Source organism: Gymnoscopelus braueri, assembly GCF_963280865.1.
Source record: "Gymnoscopelus braueri genome assembly, chromosome: 2".
Classification (NCBI taxonomy): domain Eukaryota; kingdom Metazoa; phylum Chordata; class Actinopteri; order Myctophiformes; family Myctophidae; genus Gymnoscopelus; species Gymnoscopelus braueri.
In genome coordinates this window covers 23,497,874-23,516,206 of record NC_137604.1, presented here as the reverse complement: position 1 = coordinate 23,516,206, position 18,333 = coordinate 23,497,874, and the positions used below count along the sequence as shown (strand labels likewise).

The window sequence follows — 18,333 nt, the reverse complement described above, 5'->3', positions numbered from 1 at the left end:
TGGGTGTCCATTGGGGGAGCCTGGACAGCGACAGCAAGCCTGTTTATTCCATGAAACCATCAATCAGCTGTCAGCCAGCCTCAACACAGCCTGTAGTTTCCTCGTGGAAACAGCAGAGGGGGCAGCTGCCCCAGAGCCAGCCTGAACATGACCCCATGGGAGCCAACCAGGAAGCAGCACAACAGGTGCTCAGCCAGAGCTCGCCACCTTTAGCGACCGTTACCATGGCGTCGGCCAATCGGGGAGCGGCAGGTACTCAAGGCTCTGCGTGTACTGTGGCTGTGCCTGTGAGAGAAAAGGACAGCTGGGCGGGGAGAAACACAGAGAAAGAGAAAGAAAGCAGGCTAACAGTTGGACAGAGGGCAAGTGGACTTGACACTGACAAGGCGGTGGGGGAGAACCGTACAGACAAAGTGTTTGGATTTAGAAAGAGAGCTGAAAACCTTGAAGGCAATATAGAAGAAAATTCAACTATATCTATTTCCAAACCAACCAGAACCACGAGGATGGAAAGCGACATATACGATGACAGCCAGAGTGACAGTGGGCTATCAGCAGACTTCTCTCCATGCAGCACTATGGAGATCACCCCTGACGCCACAGACACCACCGCACCCCCGGGCAACGAGACCCCCATCGAGAAAGAGATCCGCCGGGCGGTAGCACGTGAGCACAGCTTGCGGAGGTCCAGAGGGCTTCAGAATGTGCCCACCGCCCCGCAGTATGTTGAGATACCTTTGAGGAAGTCCATCCTTACACAGGCGCTGCCCGCCAAGTCTGAGAGGAACCAGGGCAAGGACAGGCACTATGCCGGGAAGAAGATGCAGCGGGAGATCCACATCGACACGCAGAGAGAACAGGATCTGGTCAAGATCGGTACCGTTCCAGGCGGATATGACAGAGGGACAATCCGCCAGCTCAGAGAGAGACAGAAGCTATTCGAGGTCTTCCAGGAGGCCGTCGGCATGTCTTTGACTCCCTCTACGCAGAGCAAGGCGCCGTCCCGGGTCTCTCCCAGTGACCTTTCCATCCCAGAGAACCAGGGCGATGCCTCATCGACAGCATCCACCCTCAGAGGCTCATTTTCGGAGAGGAGAGAGAGCTTGGACCTCCTGAGCCCAAGTCAGACCCCAAGTCCATCTCCCCAGGGGCCGGGCCTCTCTGAGGGGACCGGCTGTCAGGTGATCATCGTGGAGAATAATAACATCAGTCTCCCGGCGCGGACCCTCTACTCCTCCAGGCCGCCGGCCCGTGCCCACAGCTCAGAAATCGACGGCACTCTCCATCCCCCTTCCCCCCTCAGCGGAGAATACGAGGGGGATTTAGGGAGTGAGGAAGAGGAGGTGGGGGAAGAAGATGACGTGGCGCCGAAGGAGAATCCCTTCTTCAAGCTTCGTTCCTCCATGGCTTTGGACAAAGTGGGACAGGATATCCGCGAGGCACAGGAGAGGGAGAGAGAGCTTCGGAAGCAGAGGGGCTGTCTGTACGGGGGCACGAAGGCCGGAGGAGGGGGAGGAAGAAGAGGAAGCAAAGGAGGAGACGTGAGGCCCGCCAGTACAGAGAGACACAGTCACATAGCACCTCCTCTACTGCTGAATGGACTGACTCCTCCTGACCTGCCTGTCCTCCCCTCCAGGGGGTTGACAGGACCCCCAACAGGTTAGTGCAGAGCGGGGGGTGGGAATTGGCCTGGTGTGTGTGTGTGTGTGTGTGTGTGTGTGTGTGTGTGTGTGTGTGTGTGTGTGTGTGTGTGTGTGTGTGTGTGTGTGTGTGTGTGTGTGTGTGTGTGTGTGTGTGTGTGTGTGTGTGTGTGTGTGTGTGTGTGTGTGTGTGTGTGTGTGTGTGTGTGTGCGTGTGTGTGTGTGTGTGTGTGCGCATGTGCGGTTGTGCTTGCTTGTGTGTGTGACTGCATGTCTAAATACATGCGCATAAGAAATGTATTTTTGTGTATAAGTGAGCATGCTAGTCTGTGTATATGCAGTAGGCCTATGTCTATGCATACGTGTGTGTGTGTGTGTGTGTGTGTGTGTGTGTGTGTGTGTGTGTGTGTGTGTGTGTGTGTGTGTGTGTGTGTGTGTGTGTGTGTGTGTGTGTGTGTGTGTGTGTGTGTGTGTGTGTGTGTGTGTGCGTGCGGGGCTGCGGGCGTGCGTGCGTGTTTATGTAGTATGTGAAATAATTTTATATCTGTGCGTGGCGAGATGATAAAAAACCCTCTCAAACAGTCCAGTGAGCACATCATTTAATTTTCCTCACAGCCAGTGGTACTGCTGAGGACAGCCACTGAAACCAATGTTAGCTGTTAGCAGCAATAATTCTACGCCAGGGAACATAAGCTCACTAGCCAACTAGAAAATACAGCGCTATAACTCAAACACATAAATGTACTGTAGCATCAAGCTCGTTGAAGGAGCGGCGCGGAGCGGAGCCAAGGAGCAAGGAGAAACTCCTGAGTCATGTGTCCTGACCTTTTATCGTGTCAGCAAGAACGAAACTTCAAAAGCGCTTCCAAGAGGCCAATCACCAGGACAGGGTCCAAAATCCAGTTTGAAGTCTATAGATGCATCTTGATACACTACGGTGCAAGAGATTCGAGTTGGGCAGAGGGGCCTTATAAGGCAAGTCAATGTAGGACAATATTAAAATGCATGCAGTACTTGCCTGCAGTAACTTAGAAATGTTTTTTTGGGTCAAGATGTTAGGATATGTATGCATATATTCACGTGTTACTCAGAGGAGCTGTACTGTCTTATGCTTGATTCATAGGACGGTGTATAAATCATCAGGCTTTACTATTTCTTTACAGACAGTTTTTTCTCATTCTTTATTCTTCTTCCTCATCAGTAGTATCTACATTTCTCTCTGCTGCTTCAACACGTTCACTTTCAGCAGGTTTCATTTCTCCACCCATTATTAGAGGGTGGAGCAAGAGAACAATCACAGAAACATAACGATAATGACTTTAACCCTTTCCTCACCTCCACCCCTCCACTCCCACCTCCATCTGTGTGTCCCAGCAGCACGCCAGTCCCTGGGCAGGCTGGGGGTGTGGCCTCCAGTCCTCACTGAAGACCAGCAGCTTGTTTGGCCTGAGGTGAGTCAGTCTGTTTGACTGTAGTCATACAGTCAAACACACCCAACACTTTCTATGAGTTTTTTTTCCAAATTTAGATCATAGATATCACTGCTCATTAACAAAGAATGTTGACCTACTGTTAATGACACATCCTATAACAACTATGACGTGGGAGTTTCTCTCGACCATGACAAAGATATTAAGCACTTTCGACCTGACGCCCATGTTTGGGGCATGTCATTATTATAGGTGTAACAAAGAAAACGACGCCCAGCAAGAAAGCGCCTAATTTGGGCACAATGCCAGCTGACAGCAGGACGTCACATCTCTAGTTATAAGTCAGCCTTTTCCTAGAGACTCTGCTCTGCTCCCAGACGAATAGAAGGATATTCTCAGATAGACTACCAAGGAATAGATATATTCCTAAGAGCTTTGGAGGGATAGTTACTGTACATATAGTTACATATCTTCTCCACAGAGACATATAAGAACAACCCCGTTGAGTGGACTGTATAGTCACCAACCACCAATCGCCATCCCAGGCATTAAGACCTGAGCCTTCAAGTCTATATCAGAAGAAATATCGGGGTACCTCAAACTACCATCGTAGGCTTAAGAGTGCATTCTCTCGCCCTCCGGGTCCCAACCACACAGAGACCCACCTACGCCCGTACCACCGTCATCGGAGGTTTAAAGTGACGTACTCGCCCCCCATCAGCGCCCTGATCAGCCCCCCATCAGCGCCCTGAGAGAACTAATAATGATATACTGTTGTAAGAGCAGAATATCCAAATATCTTGTGCAACACAATATCCTTTCCTACAATAGGCAAAGAAAATTCAATTTTTTCCTAAACTTTCAGATATTTTCAAGAAAGGTCAACAACACTTTTTAATTCATTTTTAAAAATATCAGAAACAACACGCCGCATTGCGATGCATTGTGAGCTCGTAGATGAGCTATTTTCACTATTTTTCACTATTTTCACTATTTTTCGTACGACACCACCGTATAACAAAGTTTAAAATAGAGCTTAAGTATTTTCTAAATAATAGAACCGAGCGTAGTTCATGTAACCATGCAAAGCACATTATCACTTAAAAGATTACCCTGTTCCCGATCAGCATTTCTCCACTTCCTGTACAGGTAGCTATTCTAAATTATGCACAGAGGTCCGGAACTGCCTCGGACTGCACAGGGCCCAGTGAATAAAGACACTAAACATCCCTCTCTCAGCAAGCATGACTCTCAGTGCTGATAAGCAAATTTACACAAAGTAATATAGCTTATCTAAAGTATTTATTTATTTATCCAGGAAATCCCTTGAGATTGCCATCTCTCTTTCGAGGGAGAGCTGGCCAAGATAGCACACCATTACAAGGTTACAAAGAAATTATAGAATAGGGCATGATTGAAAAAAGGAAGAAGGAACAATAAAGGAATATACAGCACATTAAAACAGACAAGGGATGACAAATACCGTACATAACACAAAAGCCAGCTTAAGAATAGCAACTGCACTCTTCAGTTACGCTGTTTTGTTTTAACATGGCTTTGAACTCTCCCAGGGAGACCAAATCATTATACTGTGGTGTGATAAGGAAATGAAACCAGCAAGAGAGGGGTTGAGAGAGAGAGAGAGAGAGAGAGAGAGAGAGAGAGCGAGAGCTGAGTGAGTGTGTGGCGTCTGTATGTTTGTAGTCAATAAAAGAGAGTTCACAGACAATCCAAGTGATTCCCACAACCCGTCTTGCGGGTTTGTATCTCTTTGAACACTATAGTGCCTCTGATTAGCCATGAGTGCAGCATCAGGCTTTAGTTTCTGCGTTTCAGCTTCACATTAGCATCTTTCGCTGCGCTATAGGAATTAGCTGTGTGGTTCAGCTTGCCATTAGCATTGCATATGAGACACTTCATTCTGTCCTCCTACGGTGACCAGGCGTCCCAGTTTGGCACAGGATTGTCCCGGTTTAAAGCTGGGTGTCCCGAGTCCAAATACCTGTAAAGCACTCTAATGTTCCGGTTTTCAACATCCCCTGCCAAATTATCCAGGTTTTTAAAGTTAAAGATAATAACACTTGTTTTGACTGCTTACAGAGATGTTTAATTTCAAAACAATGTTGAAAATAGCTGATCTACAAGCTCATAACTCGGACTCATTGTGAGCTTGTAGGTCTGCTATTTTCACTATGTTTTTAATCGGATTGAAGTGATTAAGCATTAACCATTTTTTATGGTCACCATATCTGAACTCCCCTTCCCGCCACGATTGCCTCTAACCATTATCTCCATTCTCCACAGACATAGCAACAGATATCTGTAAATCTAAGAGATAGCCTACAGTACTTACCATGTTCAGAGCTGTCTGGCCTTGCCGTGGAGGAGAACCATATTGATCCGTCTCTCCTGTCTGTTTTTCTCCTACCGTATGTACATTGTCTTGTCCTCCTCCCCCCCATCTCAGAGTCCTCCTCGCACCCCCAGACAGAAGACTCCTCTCCTGCAGCGCTGGGAGCTGGGCCTGGTCAACGGACACAGAGACGGAGAGCAGGTGGAGGAGGAGGACAACTGACATGAAACGGCTGCAGTGAGATGAGGGAGCATGAAAGGATGGCAGGAGGAGACAGAGAGACGCTGGCTTCCACAGACGGAGGCTGAGGGACTGTGACTTGAAAGCGCCAGGGGAAGTCAAGCGAGGGGAACGAACTGAGGAGGAAGAGTCGGTGGGGAGCAGGGAATGAAAACTACCAAGGCGGATGAGGACTGATGGAGTCAAAAAGGAGGGGAGAAGAGGGTACTGGCAGAGGACTGAATCCCCTCAAGAGCCCCTCAGGGTGGAAGAAGAGGACAGCTCCTGAGGAGGGCCATGCTGTGCATGTCACCTGAGTGATTACAGGCAAAGAAGCGACCTTGCTTCTGGGGCTGAGGACAGTGAAACCAGTGTTGGCCTACACACTGCAGAACTGTTCAGTAAAGAAAGGAAGAAAAAGTTAATACTGCACTTGGAAGGAGTGACATAATACATGTCAGAGGATATCCGAACTTTATCAGATTTTCCAACTTTATCCTCGTTGGAGATTTTTTTATGACCAGAATTATTACTGTAGTTATTGGGATGGAGTGGCATAGGCCTACCTAATGAAAAAAAATCTTCTGTGATTTCAAAGACAAGACTAGCCCTGAAACATGACATGGTGCCGAGTCCCCCTGGTCTAAAGTTGTGTTCGATTTTTTCACATTGCCATCTCTCACATAAACATAAACGTTCAGATTTCAAATATAAAGTGCTTACCACCGAGCCACGGATGTTACAAGGCGACGCGAACCGCGATAAGTACCCGTATCTCCCGTATTGTTCAATAAAAAGCATTTTAGTCCGATCGCCGGCCATTTTCTCCAAATTTTCTCTGATGCTTCCAACCATGCGACACTAATGGTTGGGAGGTGTATTGCACTCTGATACATTACAAAAAGAAAAAATAAATGGCCGGCGATGGGATTAAAATGCTTTTTATTGAACAATACGGGAGATACGAGTACTTATCGCGGTTCGCGTCGCCTTGTAACATCCGTGGCTCGGTGGTAAGCACTTTATATTTGAAATCTGAACGTTTATGTTTATGTGAGAGATGGCAATGTGAATAAATCGAACACAACTTTAGACCAGGGGCAAGACATGATCTTGTACCATGTGTTTTACTAAACTTAAATTGAAGCACTGATTTTTCATATGAATATACAATTTATAACTTTTGGGAGACTATTTTCTACTCCCATAGTTTATTTACTGAGCTTTTGCAAATAATTATGAAACATTATAAAACTATAATTGATTGTTACACTGATTACACTGATTACATAACAATAAGGCAAACAAACAATAATACATTGCACTGCCCCTGACTATGGATGCATTTGAAGACTTCGCGAAATGTGTCCGTATGCTGCACATGCCTACTTAAATAAAAATTAGCCTACCTAAGGACTTTTGCGTGAGTGCTGGTGATTCTTCTGTTTGTGTAATATCACTGTATGCTAGACAGGTCAACATGCAAACTCTCAAAGAGTGTGCAACGTTTTCCATTGACTCAAGCGTTGATCAATAAAGCAGAGAAAAGTGTGTGGGAGTATGCATTTTTTTGTAAAACATATATATTTTTTTGGGGCTTTTTCGGCCTTTGTTGATAGTATATGGGGAGAGAGAGACAGGAAGTGACACGCAGAAAAGGTTGTCGGGATCGGGACTCAAACCCGCGACACCCTGTCAGACTGCGATGAGCCTAGGTGGCCCGACCGCTACGCCAGCCGTCCGGGCCAGGAGTATGCATTTTTAATATCACTGTCCATATATACTGTGCGTCACTTATTTATTCACACTAGTTTTAAAACAGAAGGGCATAAATACAGGCAAGCTGAATTGTGCACTCAGTAGAGGACCTATACTGTATGAAATATTTAATATGTGCTCAGTTTTTGGACAAAATTATATGTATATAACTTGTTATTTTGTAAAAGCCCCTTTGCACACTGAATGGAAGTGTTCAAAGTGAAGAAAGTGTATTCCTCTTGGTGTAAATCATCTTATCGTTAAACAGAATCACATTGTCTGAGGAGAAGTTGACTTTTTGTTATGAGTCACTTTCACTTCCCAGGCCGATTCAGTCAGATTGCATTACCCTTAATGGTGTCATGCTGATATCTTATCCACACCAGACATGTGCAGTACAGATGATGTGATGATAGACCATCATCATGACGTGGTTTACCAGCATGCCCTGCCTCAAACCTTCAGTCCATGTTTGTCCTCAGTGGGGCTGGTATGTACTGTCACCAAACCACCGATACACTCCCTGATAACTCTGCTCTCACCCTGGTTGTGACTCATTAAACTAATTGCTGCATGGAGGCTGTTTAATAAGACGTTCTTTATGCATTGTCGCCGTCCCATTGGCCTGTGTATTGGTGAGATTAGCGTAACAGACCACGCTTTAGTGGCCTCCACAATCTCAAGTGAATAATTCATCATCTTATCCTTACTGGACGTAGGCCAGTGACACTGTGTCCTGGCCTCCTGGGTCCTGTCATGGCAACTCAAAGTGTTCAAAACAAGGGACAAACTACTGGCGCTGGAATTGAAGCTCATTTCCAGGTTCTCTTAAAGCATGCAGTTAATTAATGGCCCAGCAGATGTCACTATTTCACCTTCTTTAGGGCAGTGCTGGCTGCAGAACAATATACTCTCAATAGAAGTGAATGAGGTTTTGGTCGGACTTTACACTTTTATTACCTCGGTAAACATTTTCATAAACACTTTATGTTTTCAATCACTAGTTTAAAGTCTTTTTTAAATTGATTCTAAAGTAGGGTATGTTAGGGCTTCTACTGGTTCTACCGAGTGAAGACCCGCCCTCGCTATGGTTGCAGCCAATAGCAGTCGTTTTCGGGACCGGAAGTTCAAAGATGGTCGATTTCAATTCGCTGAAAAAGTGGCTTCAAAACGGTTTGTAGAAACCAACGGGGCTCACTTTGTCCATATTTTTTTTACAGTCTATGGTTCAAAATGAACAAGCTTGAATTCATGAGGCTGCTCCCCTAATACTGCCACTTTATCAGATTTGACGGTATATCACCAGAGTCATGGGGTTAAAGTAAGTGATGTAATGGCAGTCAGAATGCCTGCGAGTGTGAAATATACCACACACACACACACACACACACACACACACACACACACACACACACACACACACACACACACACACACACACACACACACACACACACACACACACACACACACACACACACACACACACTGCACTGCACCACACTCACTTCAACATGATACATTAGATCCTCTGAGCTCTCTTGTAATTTAGAGTGTTGTGGCCCACAAGGTTTGATTTGCTGGGGAGAATGGGGGGATCCATACCTCTGTTTTTGATGCCGCCCCCCTCAGGACATTCATTTTGATCATCGATGGAGATATGTTTTAGCGCTGCTTATGCTCAATAAAAAAGAATTAAAAAAATAATGAAATACATGCATTTACTTTTAGAGAAAGTTAACCACGTTTAACACATCTTTATTTATTTTTTATTTTTTTACATACATTTTTATGATAATTCTAGAAAACCCAATGACAACTAAAAACTAGAACCCTGAATTATCCTGTCCCAAGGTGTCTAAATTATATCAGTGGTCCTGACCATTTAACACAGCAACCTTTCGGCTTTTTAGTTTTATTTTGTTTTTATATGAATGTTATGTTTTCAATAATTATTTAGGGGGGGGGGGGGGGGCATTTGCAATTGCCTCACAGCCCACCAGTGGGAATCGCTGGTTTTATCATCTACATGGTGACTCGAAAATAAGTCTCCAAACATAGCAGCCTGAACCTGTATATAGCCTGCCCTGCTACTGACTTATTTCCATGATATTTTATTATCAGAGTCTTCCAAAAGCTGTCCAAGCATGAATTCACCAAGCCAGCATTGTGTGAGAGTCAGTGTTTAAAGGATTAGCGGCGGATGCCCTTTGTCAGGAGGATAAAACAATGCGTGGAGATGGAGGCGTGTGTGTGTGTGTGTGTGTGTGTGTGTGTGTGTGTGTGTGTGTGTGTGTGTGTGTGTGTGTGTGTGTGTGTGTGTGTGTGTGTGTGTGTGTGTGTGTGTGTGTGTGTGTGTGTGAGAGAGAGAGAGAGAGAGAGAGAGAGAGAGAGAGAGAGAGAGAGAGAGAGAGAGAGAGAGAGAGAGAGAGAGAGAGAGAGAGAGAGAGAGAGAAATGAAAGAGCCACTTTCAACCTGGCAACCCTATTTTAGCGGAAAATGTTAAAAAGATGTTTTTTCCAACAGTGAAAGACAGTGCAAATAGAAGATCTACAAGCCCACACATTGTGAACTAAACTTGATCGGCTATTTTCACTTTGCAACACAGTAGTATATGACAAAGAAAAATAGGGCTTAGTTACATGTGCAAATAATTTGCCATGTCTCCGCCAGGCCGAAGGCCATGGCCGGAGACAGTTTGTCTGTGAGCAGCTAATCTCTGGCACCGTTGGACCGATCGGTGTAAAACCTTGTACACATACTGGAGCCCAGAGCAGAACCTTTGGCCCATTTGTTTCCCATCAGCCTGTTAATGCACCACCAATTTGGGACCAAAACACACTTTTTGCTACCGATTTTGTCCAAACCTCACCCAATTTGGTACTTGGGACTAATCTCTGTAGTCATGTGATCAAGATGCATCTGTCAGATTTCTCATATTCCATTCCAATTGGCTATGATTGCCTTGCAACTTTTTGGGAAGGGCCCATTTTGGACAAAATGCCACAAGCACCGCTGAACCGTTCAGTGAGAAACTTTGAACGCACACTCCCATTAGGCCAAGGAAGAACCTCCACCCCAATTTTTTCAAATCATGGTGCTTCCTATCGTGCTTCCCTGTGTCATCTATGGTGCTTCCTATGGTGCTTCCCTGTCTTCAATGGTCCTTCCTTTGGTGCTTCCTATGATGCTTCCCTGTTTGCTATGGTGCTTCCTATGGTGCTTCCCTGTTTGCTATGGTGCTTCCTATGGTGCTTCCCTGTCTTCAATGGTCCTTCCTTTGGTGCTTCCTATGATGCTTCCCTGTTTGCTATGGTGCTTCCTATGATGCTTCCCTGTTTGCTATGGTGCTTCCTATGGTACTTCCCTGTTTGCTATGGTGCTTCCTATGGTGATTCCCTGTTTTCTATGGTGCTTCCTATGGCGCTTCCCCATCATCTGGCTTGTTTTGCACATAATGCCACAAATCATGAACGCAGCTCCCAATTGCTGTGAAACGTTGCACGCAGTAGGCAAAGGGAGAACCTCCACACCATGATGCAAATGAAGACACACCACAAAAACAACAGTGAAACAAGCTTGCCTGTTTATCTGCTGCTCCGTTCTTCTTCAAGAAGCATTAAGCCCGATTTATTCTCCTCAACACACTGTGGGCTTGTAGATCTGTTATTGTCACGTGCCACACTGTCGTACGATGAATTATGAATTAATGTAAGGCATGGCTATACTGTATACTCTGCTGGGCTTATGCAGTGGCCATCCATGCAATAAATACATATAGGATTGTAGGCAGCCACAGCCAATAATACTGACTGAGTGTGATGCTGTGCACACTATAGGAAATCCAATCTGAGAATGGGGTGTGGTGGGATGTATCATCTCCGGGCGAGTGTGTGTGTGTGTGTGTGTGTGTGTGTGTGTGTGTGTGTGTGTGTGTGTGTGTGTGTGTGTGTGTGCGCGCGCGCGCGGGGGGGGGGGGGGGCTTCCGCCCTGACCGTGTGAATGTTTGAATGTGTGAATTATGTGGTAGAGATCAGAGGAAGAGGGTGGAGTTAATCTATTGTAAAGATAGACCTTTATTCATTGCATGAGGAAGTCATTCTCTCCGGGCAGATTTAAATAAGTCACCTGCAGCTCGTTGCCATCATCTCTACTTTTACTGTTTGCTTTCTGGTGAGTGACCTCGATCATTTTGTAAAAGCAGGCCTCACTCTATTCAAAAGAAAGTAAAACATAACTTTGTAAGGCGAAGCTAACCATGGGGTGGGTGTCTATGCGAGAATGTATGCATGCGTGTGGTAGAGTTTAGAGGAAGAGCTGGTGGAGCCTTTTAAAAAACAAATACCTGAATTATTATTATTTGTACAGATTGTAAACATATCTAGAACTTTATAGCATGAAGGAAGTCACATATCGTCTCCTTCCAGAACTGGACAAGTCACCAGCAGCTCATCATGAGACATGTCTACATTTACTGTTTGCTTTCTGGTGAGTGACCTCTGCTTGTTTTCATGTGTCTCTCTGCCTGTGTGGTTGTCTCTGACTCTGAGTGTCTGTATGATGCTCTCTATGTCTCTGTCTTATCCTGTGTCTGTCCACTGTTGTGTGGAGCGTCTAGAAACCAAATCATGTTGTCAGTTAATAAGGTGTGTGTCATACTGATGAGCTGTTCCCTTGCTTACCTCTTGTACTGTAGTGTGGAGTATTATGGAGACAACACCTCTCAGCATAACTGGTCAAGTCGGGGGTGATGTGTCTTTCACCTGCTCAGCCTGGGATGTCTGGACTTCCACTGGCTATAATACAAAGTACCTCTGTAAAAATACATGCAGCACAGATAAAGACATCATTATCAAGGCAGAATCTGGTAAAACTGTCATACGCGATAGAATACGTTTGACGAACTCAGGAAAATACTTATTTGTATTAATCACTAAACTCAGCAAGTTAGACTCTGGAACATACGTCTGTGGACTGGAGGGAAGTCTTAGCGATTCATATATTCAAGTGCACCTTAATGTTAAAGACGGTGAGTCTGTGCTTCAATAAGTTAAAATATTGCCTGTGTTCTGTATTTCTTTCTCTGTATCTTGAAAGGACTACATTACTGATGTGTCAAAATAATACTAAATTATAACAAATACATGACTTGATCAAATATATTTCTCATGCATTCTCAAACATGCTTCCAGCTCCAGTTACAACAGCTAAGATGACCACTGCCTTTACAACAGCTGAGATGACCACTCCCGTGTCTACGCTTCAACATCCTGTTTCTACAACCATCTTCGTCGTATCCACAACAACCATGCTTCATGAACCCTGGTCTTTAGGGGCTGGTAAGTAGTCTGTTTACTCATATCAATAAGTTAACAATACAGCAGATAGTCAAAGTGAGTCACTTGTTTTGGTGCTATAACGGGCTGCTTTACGTTTTGGCCTAAAACTATGGAAAAAAGAAAAAAAATCCCCCGTATTCCTTCGGTCATATATAACCCACGTCAATTTCCTTCGAACTATTTTCCACCATTTAGCATTTTCTTCAAAACACAATTGTTTATACTTCTCTGTAGTCTTGTGATAAACATGTATCATACAGATTTTTCATATTCCCTTCCGATTGGCTATGATTGCCTTCCAAAGTTTGCGGCGGGGGCATCCTATATTACAATTGAGAAAAGTCAGCACTTCCTGTCCCCCACTGAAGCCACCCCCCTGAAGCCATTTCATTGTTTCAGTATCAACCCAACAACAACAACACATCACATGTCACTACAACACTAGCCCCAACGTGCGCTCTACATTGTTTCGTCCACTTTCCATTGCTCTCTATACATTTGCCTCTTTGTAGCATAATTATTATCGTCCAACAATATAGCAATGTAGCAAAGAAAAGCAAAGAAAAGCAAAAAAGCGAAGCCTGACTCTTTTTGGGAGAGAATGTGTTGGTGGATGCGAGGGCACTCCCGATGCAAAATAAACAATGAATGAGGCTCATACAAGTGCCTACACAGCTCAATGACTATTTATATTTGGGAATATAATGTTTGAAACATCAGTCTTTTGGATGCGGACCTTATCTGATTTTTTTTTGTGCCAGGGACCTCCAGAAGAGGGGATTTGTGTAAAAAATTATAATACAAATTCAACATTTAACACTTTCAAGGTTTTTCACAAATCTTCAAAAATAGCAGATGTACAAGCTTGCAGCGCAGAACGATTTCATGCACTGTGAGCTTGTATATCTGCTATTTTTGAATAGCCAATGCTAAAATCTAAAATGACACAGATGCTTGCCCGGTTTTAATGGGTTAATTGTTATCTCCGCCAGGCCGAAAAGCATGGCGAGAGAGTATGTTTTACCCCCTGTCCGTTCGTCCGTGTGTCCGTCCGTCCGTCCGTCTGTCTGCGGCCAGCTAATCTCCACCACCGTTGGTCCGGTCGCTGTGAAACTGTGCACACACACTCCCTTGATGCCACAGCAGAACCTCTGCCCCACATTTTTCAGATCAGCCTGTCATAGCGCCACCAGGAGGCCGATTTTTACAAAACCATTTTTTTCAGATTTTGTCCACAAATCGGTACACAGTATCTCTATAGTCATGTGATCAACAAGGATCTGTCCGATTGTCCGTATTCCATCCTGATTGGCTAATGTTGGCTTCCAATGTTTGCAGGATTGGGCCATTTTGAACAAAATGCCTCAAATCATGAACGCAGTGTGCGATTTCCGTGAAATTTTGCACTTACATTCCCACTAGGCTGAGGAAGAAATACCACTTAAACATTTCAATGTTACAAATCAGCCTCATGGTGGCGCTATAACAGGCCGATTCGCGTTTTTACCTAAAACTGCACCGATCTGCGTGAAACTTGAAAATAAACAATCCCTAGAGGCCAAGAAAAAACATTTGCCCTGCATTTTTCACATATCTCTGCCACCAGGAGGCCACAATAACCTACCTGACCTGGCGGAGACTTGTGCTCCGAGAAGCACTTTTTCTAGTTATGTATTATTTCACCCAACTGCTATTATTTTGTATTACCCAAATCCACCCGCTCCTCTGATAACTACAAGGTCCACAAATATAAACTGCAATTCGCACATTTCTTTGTATGTACGCATGTATGTCATGCTGTCTGCAAATGTATCCATCCACCAAATGCTGATGTAACTCAATTATGTACACTTCTAGGTTTGCTTGTCGGTTTCACTGTTGCATTAGCAGTGACAGTGGTGGCTCTACCTCTACTGATGCTCTGCATAAAGAGAACCAGAAAACCACAAGGTGAGTCACATATCTCCCTCAGGCAGGGGAGATTATGTCTGCGCACAGAAATAAAATAATATTTATCAGTTAGATGAACATTCATCTACATGTTTTGTATATATTTTCCAGTGGTTGTCCTCAGTGTCAGGAACCCTACTGAAGATGTTGGAAAGGTGAGTGTTATGACAGTGTACTGTCTTATGACACTTTTCTTGTGCATACTTTTTTTTTAATGTTGTTTTGTCTCTGCGCTCTCTGTTGAAAATGGTTGACATGGTAAATCTCAAGGTGACTTCCTGATTAAATGAAGGTTAAACCAAACTCTGACCGGGCCTAAACCATGCAGTCTGTTTCTGGTGGATATTGTGGTGGAAAAATTTACTTAAGACAAAATAATTCTACCATGTGACAAGAAAAATACTCAAACAGTTTCAAAGTACAAAAGACGAGCTGTACATGAACAGGGCAGAAGCAGAAAGGCAACTGTGCTCTCATACAGGTATAAGTCCTCTGAAGAACTTGAAGAACTTTACACAATAAATGTAATGACAGCTTCAAGTGCCTCAAGTGCAATCTCTCAGTCGAATAATAAAAAAAAAAAAAAAAAAAAGAATATATATATATATATATATATATATTTATTTTTTCTATATTTTTTTTATGATTCGACTATGAGATTGGCAGTCGACTCAGACACCCCTCGACTAATTAGTCGACTATTTGACTAATTAGTCGAGGCCTAGTGTATTGTATGTATAGATGGAAAAAGCAATGTATGTTTTTGCTTTTATTATTCCATTCCCTCTTGTCTCACAGCAGAACATAATCAATGTTTTTAATAATAATTTGCATGTTTGGCATAATTATCTGGGAAATTATTATATGTTTATCTCATTATCTGTCTTATCTCTTTCTTTCAACTTTTTGAAACATATTTTATTTGTTTATAACTATGACATACTCCCTCTACCTCTTCCTAGACAAATGAAGAACCAAGAGGAGAAGACCAATCAACAGAGAGCCCCTCTCTCATCGTGTCTCATGCCCCCATGACTATCAACAAGACCACTGTTGATCCAAACTCCAACATCTATGCTAACGTTAACGTTTACGTCAACCAGGATTCAATCTACGATACTGCATACTGAGTCACTGTTGATTTGCATACAAACCAACATACCAAAATGTCTCAACTGGTGCAATCAGTCAATTTCTGATTACGATTTCTATTTGATGGCACCTCTACAGTATCTAAAGGCCTTAAAGAAAATTCTGGACACTTAAATGTGTGTTCCTCAGTAAAGCCATTGTCATAGAACAAATATTGCCAAATGCAGATATACTCTAAATATCAGTTATTTAAAGAGCCACCCACCAGTGGAACTCATTATCTGTAAATATTAAGCAAATCAGAAGCAAATTAAAAAATCTCTCAGACGGATATTAATGAGAGAGACCACACAACTGGAATGATGAACATGTTTGTACATGATGTTTAACCTATGTTCCTATATTATCATTGGCATTGTAATAGTGTAACTCAGGTTTAGACTGATGAGTGTCAGTTGTTGTTTGCATGTGTGTGTGTGTGTGTGTGTGTGTGTGTGTGTGTGTGTGTGTGTGTGTGTGTGTGTGTGTGTGTGTGTGTGTGTGTGTGTGTGTGTGTGTGTGTGTGTGTATATATATATATATATATATATATATATATATATATATATATATATATATATATATATATATATATTATTATTTTTTTAATGTTGTTTTATGTTGTATTGTTTTATGTGGACCCCAGGAAGGCTATAGTGACCACGGCAGCGGAAGATAATGGGGATCTGAATAAAGAATAAATATTGCAAGTATTGACAATAGTAATCAAACTGCAGTAGGTATTTTGCCCACATCACAGTGTACCAAGCTCAGCCTAGCCATCTGCCTGCAACACTTTGTTTTGTGTCCCACAGAATGCCTGATAATGAATACAATTCAACATAATTAATGGGCAAAGTTTTGTGAAATTTGGGCAGTGTGCCTTGAAATGGGAGTCAGGTAACATGCCAGCCAATTGAGGTGCAGTAGTGCATGTGCATCACTAACGCACATGTTTGGTCTGAAACCCTAATGAACTTGCTCTATTGTCACTGAGTTGGTGCCCAAACCCGGAAGGAGAGTGAACTTCCAGATGAGCATATTGTTGCTATCTCCTTTTTTTTATTATTACAAGTAAGACGCGCGAACGCGGTAAGCGAACGCCAAAAAAGAAAAAAAAAATGAAAAAAAATATTTAAAAAAAAGTAACCAATAAAAAAATTATTTTTTTTTTAAAAAAAAATCTGCGTTAAAAGGAGCATCTTAGAAAAATACAAATTCACAAAAAAAAAACTTGGAATGTTTTTGAACAATTCAACAAAGTGTTTGAAGTGCCTGTTTCACCCACTTCCGGGGGGGCGGAGCCAAAATCCGAGCCCGATGTATTTGTTCGTAGACCCCCACTTAGGGGGGGTAGAAAAAGTTTGGGAGCGATTCGGGCACTTTTCATTTAACATGGGGTTTCAATGGGGAGTTTTTAGGAGCCTTCTCCGGGGCGTGGCTTCCGGGGGAAGGGGCGGGCTTAAACGCAACCTTGACAGGTGTGTTCAGTTTTCAAAGACCTTTCATTTGATGTATGGTACGTCTAAATTGGACATTTACTTATCTCAGAGGAGCTGCACACAGGCAGTGCACACAGGCAGTGCACACAGAGACCCAGAGACACACACAAGCCGAGCACGGTTTCATAGTATGCTCCACTTGCGCGGAGGCGCGCCTTCGGCGCGCCTCCTTCCGCTGCGTTCGCAATAAAATGTTTTATATTCTTGAATCAGTGCTATTGAACACCCTTTATGTCTGTGTGTGGGTTTTTACAAATATTGAACCAATAAAAAACAATTAAAAGCGCTTCTGACTAAACCTCCTAACTGTCCTCAAACTGTCGCCCTTAACTCCAACTAAGGTGTTTTTTTCCCCTTTTATTTTCTTGTCTGACTTCGTCATTCTAATCAATGATGGACATATCTCCACATTCACTGGTCAAAAACCTCCCAACTCCACTTGAGCTGTATATGGGCAAAGTGATGATAATATAATGACACATGCAAGTCTCTGACAATATATGAAGTCACAATACCAACTTAAAACTAATATTTTGGACATAGTTGGTTTCTGACCAACAGCAGAGATATGTTGGGTGAGCAACTTCCATTGAAATATAAATATATGTATTTTAATTATATATGTTTACTTGTATATTTTTCTTTCTAGTATTTGTTTTGCTTAAGTAAAACTCAAATAAAGTGTTGATCATAAAATAAAATAGGCTATGCCTATCCAGCGATCTATGTGGGTTTAAGCCCAGCAATCCATGTTTCACAGCATAGTTAAGAGTCATTACACCATAACAATATTACTGAAGCCTCATTCACATTGAATCGGACAGTTCCTTTCCTTGGTGGAAAAGTTTGAAAGTGTATACACTGTCTTGGCAATGCATGTGGAGGTCAGATGGTTAAGTCATGGAAGGGTCCTTGATTGCTTTATGGAACTGCTACCGGCTTTTTGGAGCAAAATGGCCAAATGTGATTTACTGGCACCCCTGGAAGAGGTGTACAGTTTTATGCACAAT

General features: G+C 43.3%; 2 protein-coding genes across 3 annotated transcripts; both read left to right on the top strand.

Annotated features, from left to right (window-relative positions):
* Positions 1–309: 309 nt before the first annotated feature.
* misp3 (MISP family member 3) lies at positions 310–7,152 on the top strand. 2 transcript variants are annotated; one of them, XM_080451994.1, is made up of 3 exons: positions 310–1,659; positions 3,018–3,091; positions 5,538–7,152. In XM_080451994.1, exons 1-3 carry the CDS (start codon positions 507–509, stop codon positions 5,643–5,645), a joined length of 1,335 nt encoding a protein of 444 aa, XP_080308120.1. In that variant the 5' UTR covers positions 310–506; the 3' UTR covers positions 5,646–7,152. The 2 variants fall into 2 exon arrangements, with proteins under 2 accessions (XP_080308120.1, XP_080308119.1); XM_080451993.1 differs by having other exon boundaries at positions 3,015–3,091.
* Positions 7,153–12,311: 5,159 nt separating this feature from the next.
* LOC308102235 (uncharacterized protein) lies at positions 12,312–15,821 on the top strand. Its single transcript, XM_080451850.1, has 5 exons — positions 12,312–12,430; positions 12,594–12,740; positions 14,598–14,690; positions 14,802–14,845; positions 15,653–15,821. The coding sequence occupies exons 2-5, from the start codon at positions 12,614–12,616 to the stop codon at positions 15,818–15,820; spliced, it is 432 nt and encodes a 143-aa protein (XP_080307976.1). The 5' UTR covers positions 12,312–12,430; positions 12,594–12,613; the 3' UTR covers position 15,821.
* The last annotated feature ends 2,512 nt before the right edge of the window (positions 15,822–18,333 follow it).

What these genes read in the sequence shown, in the direction of transcription:
- misp3 (XM_080451993.1), top strand. Translation starts at nt 507, where the DNA reads ATGGAAAGCGACATATACGATGACAGCCAGAGTGACAGTGGGCTATCA. An exon ending in GTTGACAGGACCCCCAACAG is followed by an intron (nt 1,660 to 3,014) that starts GTTAGTGCAGAG and finishes TGTGTGTCCCAG; the next exon opens with CAGCACGCCAGTCCCTGGGC. An exon ending in AGCAGCTTGTTTGGCCTGAG is followed by an intron (nt 3,092 to 5,537) that starts GTGAGTCAGTCT and finishes CCCCCATCTCAG; the next exon opens with AGTCCTCCTCGCACCCCCAG.
- LOC308102235 (XM_080451850.1), top strand. Translation starts at nt 12,614, where the DNA reads ATGACCACTGCCTTTACAACAGCTGAGATGACCACTCCCGTGTCTACG. An exon ending in ACCCTGGTCTTTAGGGGCTG is followed by an intron (nt 12,741 to 14,597) that starts GTAAGTAGTCTG and finishes GTACACTTCTAG; the next exon opens with GTTTGCTTGTCGGTTTCACT. An exon ending in CTACTGAAGATGTTGGAAAG is followed by an intron (nt 14,846 to 15,652) that starts GTGAGTGTTATG and finishes ACCTCTTCCTAG; the next exon opens with ACAAATGAAGAACCAAGAGG.